This window comes from Syngnathus scovelli, chromosome 11, assembly GCF_024217435.2.
Source record: "Syngnathus scovelli strain Florida chromosome 11, RoL_Ssco_1.2, whole genome shotgun sequence".
NCBI classification, from domain to species: domain Eukaryota; kingdom Metazoa; phylum Chordata; class Actinopteri; order Syngnathiformes; family Syngnathidae; genus Syngnathus; species Syngnathus scovelli.
Window position 1 is genome coordinate 4147786 of NC_090857.1, and position 8940 is coordinate 4156725.

General features: G+C 45.6%; 1 protein-coding gene across 4 annotated transcripts; it reads right to left on the minus strand.

Annotated features, from left to right (window-relative positions):
• Positions 1–83: 83 nt before the first annotated feature.
• On the minus strand, positions 84–8671 carry LOC125976842 (PHD finger protein 20). 4 transcript variants are annotated; one of them, XM_049732784.2, is made up of 17 exons: positions 8537–8671; positions 6987–7093; positions 6210–6381; positions 5863–5947; positions 5700–5776; positions 5080–5623; positions 4896–4946; positions 4541–4810; positions 4262–4450; positions 3893–3988; positions 3143–3298; positions 2603–2781; positions 2419–2518; positions 2152–2347; positions 1620–2058; positions 1329–1509; positions 84–1212 (listed from the first exon to the last, which is right to left on the minus strand). In XM_049732784.2, the coding sequence occupies exons 2-17, from the start codon at positions 7067–7069 to the stop codon at positions 1070–1072; spliced, it is 2961 nt and encodes a 986-aa protein (XP_049588741.1). In that variant the 5' UTR covers positions 7070–7093; positions 8537–8671; the 3' UTR covers positions 84–1069. The 4 variants fall into 4 exon arrangements, with proteins under 4 accessions (XP_049588741.1, XP_068508429.1, XP_049588740.1 ...); XM_068652328.1 differs by having other exon boundaries at positions 4262–4444; positions 8522–8671; XM_049732783.2 differs by having other exon boundaries at positions 8522–8671.
• Positions 8672–8940: the final 269 nt, after the last annotated feature.

Sequence of the window (8940 nt, forward strand, 5' to 3'; positions counted from 1 at the left end):
TGATGCAACTTTAATTTAGTGACAGTGTGCCAGATGGATAACAAGATGGGAGGGGGGGAAAAAAAGTTAACTACGGACAAAGCTTGACATGGTTACTAATGATGGTTTATTTATGTACCAGCAGATTTGTTTGCATCGTTCAACATTTTCCCTGCTCTAAGCCAGACAGTACAGTAGCGTAGGACATCTGTGTAGAGAATATTTTCAGGAAAGAAAAGCACATTTAGATGGACATATTTACAAAGTACTGTAAAGAAACAAGTATAACAAATTGAGAGTAGAAGACAATTTCATCTCGTCAAAACCGTATTTGTTATAGGCAACAGTACAAGATCCAGTCGGGGACAAGTCTTCAGTGGACCGTCAAGTGGTACAGCAACAATAATGCAGAGACAGTGTAGTGAGGAATACTGCGACTGATAAACAAATAAAAAAGTAAACAAAACTGGCACACTAACTGGAGGGAAGCGCAACCATTCAACACGCAACAATAATCACGCTTTTCATTTCATTTCAAAAGCTGAAAAACAAACTTAAGATTGAAGACAAAAACAACTTCACAATGTAGAAGAAAAGAAAGTCAGTTTGTCAAGACTGGTTGTAAAGTGCCATTACATACTGGGTGTCGTCGAGATCAAGCCTTTTAACAGAAACAGACAGTTAAAAAGCACGACTGGAAACGTATATTTAAACATGTTCAAAAATATTTTCATATTTGTTTACGGAACTTAACTGCAAGCTGAATATAAAGCTTGTGTGTAATGCACTATGCACTGAGAGAATTACGAGCCACCTTTAGCCGTACAGGCAGACAAAAGGCATCGACCATCAAGTTGCATGGGAACCATTGTGTAATCTGATTCGACGGACTTTCTCCTGCAGGGGTACGAGGTTACTCATTGTGTTTAATCCTGATTCATAATGCTGACTTTCCATACAAGGATGTCAGTGGCTGTAGCATCTGAATTCACCACACAAAACCCTTAAAGGAAGGAGAAGCGGCTGCAGACAAATCAAGTCTTGCTGCCAAACTCCGTGAGAATCCAACCACTGCTGTTCCGTGGCGCCCTCATGTGGAGCTCAACAGGGTGAGCTGATGCACCTTTCCCAGCTGCGACATCAGCCGCTTCATGCGCTGTTTGAGCTGAGGCAGACGGGCCAGCGGCTCAGGAGGCTCCAGTTCCCCCGTGTAGTCCAACCAGCTCTCAAGCACTGCATACAAGCACAATTACGCTTAGTTAGCTACATTCAATGCAAATGTCTTACATTTGGGATTTTTCAATCTTCTGATTAAACTTCAAGTCAATTAAGGCCAGTAGAGGTCTTACCGTCCAACTCTCGCTCAATGAAGTCCATCCTGTGCGAGACCTCATCTTGAACGGCGTCTATGTGATCCAGCAAGTTGAGCTGCCACTGTTGTTGTGTCTTGCAGTTATCTGAAGACTCTTCAGGATGACTCCAAACCTCGCTCTTTATTTCAACGCCAGGCCAAGAGCCCCCAGATGTGGCCTGGAGATGATCATGTCGAATAAGGTATAATAACAACAACAACAAAAAAGGGCTTTTATTGTGCAATACACACAAGAAGCACAAAAAGAACATCTGGATTCATTCATTACCTTGTTGCTCATGCTGACGGATTTGGGCTTGTCCGTCTCCAGCAGGCCGCCGAAGCGCTGCTCGCGTTCCAGTAGTTCTTCGGTGCTCCGCATGCTGTCCTCGAGCTCGGAGCCTTGCCGGGTCTCCACCACCAGTCTCTGCTCCACGGCTGGGTAGTAGGCTCGTGGTTTTTGGTAACAGTGTTCACTGATGATGTACGAGTCCTGGAACGACGGGAACGGGAACGAGGAGCTGGACGAGGACGAGGCGGTGGCGGCTGCCCGGCTCAGCTTTTCTAGGGCGTTGGACATCAAGATCTCGCCCCGACTCATGTCCTCATCAGGCGTGACAGGAGAGGGAGCCGCGTTGCTGCCCCGATAAGAGTCTGAGCAAGTTGGTGGCCGAGCAACTCTCTTCCAAGGTTGCCGCCACAGCTTCAGGTCAGGATGCGTGTTGTTCCTGGGGAGAAAAAAAAAAAAAAGAGGCACACCATCTGTCAATTTCTACTTTTTGGCCATAAAAAAAAAACCCCAACACCTTCATGGGACTCACTGTAAAATATTCATCTTCAACTGCAGTCCATTGAGAATCTCCACCACATGGTGCACATCTCCAAGCAGCTGGTGTGTGGTGGTGATCTTCTTGGCGTTTTGGTGGGAGTAATTTTCTTCCAAGAAGGACAGGCCGTACATGTGGCCATTGCTCAACCATTCGCGATCATACCAGTAGCGCAGGCTCTGCCTCTGGCCTGGAAATAAATAATGACAAGTGTGAGAGCACTGCTTGACTTCAGTGGTGTGACTCAAATGGTCTTCTCACCTGGAGGGTCTCTGCAAATATAACAAGCATATCTATCTGGGACATTGTCTTCCAGCAAGCCCATGCACGTGCCATGCTGCCAGCACAAACAGTCTTCACACTGCAAGACAAGATAAGGACACAGTGAAACACTCAAAAGAAAATCATTGAAAATCTATCTCAGGAGACATTTCTAAAGAATGACCTGGATCATGAAATCATTCTCCTCTTCCACTTCGCAGATGCACCGTACGATCTCTTGGTCGTTACCGTCAGCGCCACAGTCCATGCTCAAAGGGGGACTTGTCACGTCCACATCCACACCGTAGTCCTCGTCACTCCACCCACAGCTGTCAGTGGACCAGTCACTGAAGCTATCATCATCTACAGAAATAAGGACAAAGAACAGAATTGGAGTTCCTTCATAATCCCAAGTATCAATGTCATTATTTAAACCTCAAGTCCAACTATCCAATAACTGTTTGTACTTGCAGAGCTATTTGTGGAATACTCGGCAAAGCGACGAGTAAAGAACTGCTCAGCAGTTAATCAAGCAACAGTACATTTGAGCGGTGACGTCGACAGGTTTGCTGTGCACTACATGAGCAAGATTAGGAAAACTCAGATGTGATGCGGCTAACGATGGCTATAGCAGAAATGGGACAGGAGAGAAAGCCATGAACAGTCACACAGACACAATGTACAAAGTAGACGCACAAACACACACACGCGGTCAGATACCCACCATCCACATTTATCTGCACCGAGTCGCTGTATCCAGGCCTGCAGCGGTAGGACTCACGCTTGTAATTGTGTGAGGGGGCATATTTGAATGGCAATTGCAATTTGGGTGGAGGGCACGATACTGAGAAGTCAAAATTCTCCTCAGTATCTGTGCAGTCTGTTAATACAGGGAAGGAGGGGAAAGCACATGTAGATACACAGTTGGAAGATTCATTTCAGTTGACATGTCCATTTGGGGGAGGCAAACATTTCTGGAACAATTAAGGAGACGCTGTTTTGAGATTGTCAACAAATATTTAGAAACAGTTAATACAGTACACTTAAAGCATTAGACACTCCAATGGTGGGAGATTCTTGAATGAATAACTCTACCAAAGTGCTCATTATGACGTGTGAGATTGATATTCTGATTTATTGACGATTTACATATCTCAACGTCATTTTAATTCGCTGGCAGTGAATTCCAGTTAACAATGTTGGACTTTGTGTTTGAGTTAGTCATTATCGTTTTGCCAGTACTGACTGGTCATGGAACTAAACTGGTCATAGCCGAAATTGGGTTGGCCTAGTGGGTCCAGTGGCACATGTAACACTTAAAACACACACGGCAGCACCCATGCCAAGAAGACAAAATGGAGGGCTTCACACTTTGCAGACAAGCTACTTCTGCAGTTTAACAGCGAGTGCACATGCAAAGCAGCAGCGATGCGACGAGATGGGACGGGGCTTGATGCGCACAATCCCTTCTTACCGGACTGAGCTGTCTTCTTTTTCTTCCTCTTCTTAAGCTTAATGCGAAGGAAGTCCTTCTGTTTGAGTTTTTCTTTTGGTCTATCTTTGACTGGACCTGGAAAGGTTGCAGGCTTTATTTGTCCGATTCAACTTCAAACTTTATTGGCGTTTTCCCCTGTTATCTGCGCATAGTTGCTGCCTTGCCAATAGATGGCAGCAAAATACTATATGAAGCTTCTCACCTCAGTTCAACATAACTTCTTGGGACAAAGATATGAAACAAAAAAAGACTAGCGATGACATGAATCTGCAAATTAGCAAGGGATCAAACGCAGCTTTTTGACACTCTGAAGACTAAGTAGATAGTCGTTTGGGAATTGTTACTGACCACCGTCAAAGCCACGCTTGTCTGAGTCTTGATCGTGCGGCTGGCATCCGTTGCTGCCAAGCTGGTTCTCTTTGCTCTTCTCTCTTAGCAGCACCCTCTGCTGATGGCCATGTGTCCCTACTGCAGAGGGAGCCGAAGTGCGTCTGCCTGCAGCCTTCACTTCGCCCCGAGTAGCCGCAGCTACTGTGTCTACAAAAAAATTTAAAGGGTCCGTATGTAGAGATGGAGCAATATGCTTCCCTGTTCCATCAGGACAAATCAAACTTGTGCACAACTCACGCATTGAAGCAGAAACGGTTCGTCTTCTCTTTGGGCCATCCAAAGTGCCGCACGTGGCCTGTTTCTCCGCCGACCTGCCGTGGCTGCTTCTCGTGGGGCTGCACTCTTCCTCCGGAGGCTGCTCCTCGCCGTGGTAGTATTTCATATGGTAATGCAGCAGCTTGGCCTTGCGGAAGGACTTGGCGCAGCCGGCGACGCTGCATTTGAAGGGGTTGTGGTCGAGGTTGATGGAAAGTACGGGGGGAGGCTGGTTTTTGATCACTCTGTACACTGCATTGCAGAGCAAGCACAAGTCAGGTACGAGTCAGGGAGCGCCTAGGAAAACAAGTGCTCGTCATTCAAGAAGATAACCTACGTGGTTCTCTGCTAAATCTGTTGGGGTTGTGGAATCCCTGCTTCCTCACAGCTGTAAAAAGCAGATAATATCATGAATGGACTGGACTCTCTCGAGCCCCAATATAATGTCAAGTGACAATTATTTTTGTTGCACATCATTTTCAAAGAGAAGCTTCTTTTGCTTGATAATTTGACAGACTTACGCTTGACAGGCTGAGGCGGGGAGGTCGCATCAGGCTGCAACCTCTCGGATTTTACGTTTGGTTTCTGCTCCAAATCTCCATTGGATTCAACGGCCGTCTGCTCCGGTTGATCGGGCACTTCCGTGTATGGCTTGGCTGAGTCACTGTATGGCTTGGCCTCCATTTCCACTTCCTCCTCTTCCTGTTTTACATCTCCATTTTCATGACATTTGTCGTCATGGCAGTCCTTGGCGCCATTTGTAAGTGGGCTGCCGCCATCTTCTGCAGCAGCGGGCTTCTTCTGCTCCGACTGCCCCGATTTCTCTTCAGCCTGTTTCAGCGCGGACGAGGCCTCCATTTTACCATTTGCTCTCTTGCTTTTGCCGTTCACCATCCTCACTTCCCGCTCCTCCTCTTCGCTGTTACTGTCGTTCTCCTGGTCGGAGGTGCTGCGTCGGGCCCTCTTGTTCCGCGACTCACCGTTCACCGGAGGTCTCCGGTCTTTGCGGTTCGGGACTCTCCGAACCATGTTTCTCTCCGAACTGCGAGACTTTCCCACGCCTCTCTGTGAGCAAACAGAGTGGATGAGCAACTGATAGCTGGGTAGCAACGGACGACGGCTACGGTTATTCAACACGCACCTCTTTAATAAAAGGTTTCACGTGTATTCCTTTCACTGTCTGGATGACGCCATCAAAGAACTTCACAGTATAAGACACTGTAATAATATAAACAACTGACTTTTAAAACTGTAGGTTTTATTTCATTCTATTCATATTAAAAAACATTTTTGAATTCACCCACCATCTTTATTGACCGAGATGACTTTTGCAGGATAGAAACGGCAGTCAGACCAGCTTGCCAGGACCTTGTCATTGACTTGAAAACCCTGGCAAAACCAAAGAGAAACATTTCAATACAACCATTGAAGAACTGCAATTCAAGATCGGATGGATCCTTGCGGCCGATCTTTGCTTTCTGGGGAGCAGTGAAGGTGTAGACAAGTCTGTATGAATAAGTGATGCTTAAGTGTCATGTTTGTCACCCCCCAAAATTTTTTATGGCTTAAGGCATATAAAAGTAAATAATACCACTTTCAAGAGCCAACCATTTTATCAAAGGGCATTAAAAAAAAAAAAAAACTGGCTTACAGGCACGGGAGCGTCGTCCTGCAAGCCTTGACGCCTCAGTGAGACCCTCTCTACGGGTCTCAGGTAGGGACTTGTCCACTCAAACCACTCGTCATAACGATGACTCCACTGACGGTAATGAATTAGTACTTTCTCATCGTCGTAATCAATCTTTTCTATGTTGGCAGCATACCTAGGGAGCAACAAATGTCAAGAAAGAAATAAGTTCACATTGTTATTTGAAAGTTGCGGGTACAAGTAGAAAGTTGTAACAACAAATTCTGATTAATACTGCGTTTGTGGAATTTGAATCAAGTGGCAAAGTTCACCTGTTCTGGGGGTGACCATTTTGCCACTTGCGGTCGACTGAAAACGACATCACAGTGGCTTAAGAGCTCAGTTTACGAATGTCGCATGACGTGATTGGTCGTTACCTGAGCAACTGTGATGTCATTTTCAGTCAACAGCAAGAGCCAAAATGGCCGCTCCCTGAGATGGACAAAAACGGAAGGATCCTGCTGCTCGATTCAGATTCCACACAGGCAACCATGATCAGAATGCCGTGTTTACATTAGTGCGGTTGCATAGAACATATTATTGTAAAGAAAATGTTTGACTTCATTTCCCCTTTAAATGAAAACTTTGCATGCACCAATGAAGTTCTTTGCCACAGAACAGCTTGTGTTTGACTTTTGCATTCCATACAAGGTTGGCAAGGAGAGTACAACAACTAAACACTAAAGTGAAAGTGGTGGCGAGTTTCAAGGATGGAAAGGAATGAATGAGGCCATGACTCACCAGTTTTTGAGGCTATCTCTGGCCTCGAGCTGAGCTCCCACCTCAAATGTTATCCCTCTTCTGTTAGGGGGCGTCTTACTCATACTGCCCACATCAAGGCTCTCTTCCTGGACACACAACAAACAAACACATCCACCCATAAAGGCACTATTCCAAAACTATACTACTCATAAATGACACTATTTAGAATTTAGTATCATCACTACCACCGTATCTGTACTGAGCATCTTCTGTGTGGGGAAAACATAGGAGCGTGACAAAGCACACACACATTTAGAAGATGATGCAGAAGGGGGAAATACGCTAAGGTGAGCCAGGCCCCTTAAATGGTAATGAGATGAGCATTCTTGTTCAGATTCGGGATCAGCATTCCCCTAACCTTTATGAATGAATTTATAATCAACTGTAGTATGCAAGCATGTTCCAATAGCAGCACGTGTCGACCATCATTCAACTATAAGAGTCCATTATTCATATTCAAATCGGATACATATACTATAGAATTAAAAAAAAAAAAAGCCTTTCATGGAGCCGTCTGGGCGTGTTTAAAGGGCGACGCTGCACAGTCAAGCTACAAACCGGATATGTTCACGATTCTGGGCCCACGTGTTTGCAGATCAGCCGATCTCACGTTCAGACACAATAGGAGACAATGGTAACGGCTCCGGTGCGTGGCCGGCACCGTCTAGCTCACACCGTCGATCACGTAACGTTTACGTGAAGCTAGAAACGTGATCGACTATCGGCATAGCAATGGAAGTACATAACCGCACCAAGGCAGACACAGGAAACGATGCTTGGGGGATGCAGCGACCATTAAAACAATCACGGTGACACGACAAAATGACTCATTAAAATCGTAATCCGTTACAAATTATCTATGAGATCATGTCATTGCGCCATTATATAAAACTGAATGCGCCTACACGATTCTTCACATATCTTAAAAATCTCAAGCATCGAATTTTTTAAACGTAATGTTTTACTTAATACACTTGTTTAATATGCTTTTTACCAGCACGTAGACCTGGACTTGATACTTTATAGTACAGTGGTCTTTTATAACCAGCAGGCGTAGCGGGAAAACCCTTTTGTCTACGTCAGGATGTACGCAAATCCGATTGGTGGAAAGAGTCACACATGGGCGGGGAGAAGCATTCTGATTGGCTGAGCAGCTGTCACTCAGGCTAGCGCGCTGGGGCCTCGCGCTAGGCCTTTACTTCTCCATACTTTTCTCCGTGGGAGCGCGGCGGCGTGGGAACACAAAGCATTTAACTTCCCCACCACGACACCAGATAGCCACCTTAAGGCTCCAAGCGGGGAGCGACATAATAACACACATCAGCAAAGACACGAATACCTCCGCCAACAGCCTCAACCAACACTGTGTTGTCGACTTCGTCACATTTGTTTTGAACTCAAAAAGCCGACATGCGGCACCACGCCAGCTACGATGTTGATACGTCCCCTAAACGGTCTCTTTCGCCAATTATGTGCCCAAAAATGCGACGAGAAATACGGTTAGGCCTTCTTACTTGTTCCCCAGTCACCTTGTGTCCGGTTGGATGTCAAATACGAGGCGAAATTCTTTCAAAGGCTGGTACCGCCGCCTCCGCCTGGCTGCTTCACAGATCACGCAGTTGAATTTCTCACTTGCATTCACCACCGGCGCGGGCTGCGTGGAGAGCAAGTGCGCATGCGCCTACAACGCTCCCCGCGTCATTGTCCATGATTTTTTTTTTTTATACAATAAAATGTTTGAAGTGAACTATTTGAGATTAAAATAGTCTCTATCAAGTGGTCAGGAAGGGATTTCTTGACGGGGTTATCTTAGGCAAGGGGGCATTTTATTTCCCTTTACCCTACAATATTCAGTAGCACAAGATAACACGTATAACATTTTGTCTAAGCTAAATGTAATTCATGTATTTAAAATACAAATCAAAGTGCTAAA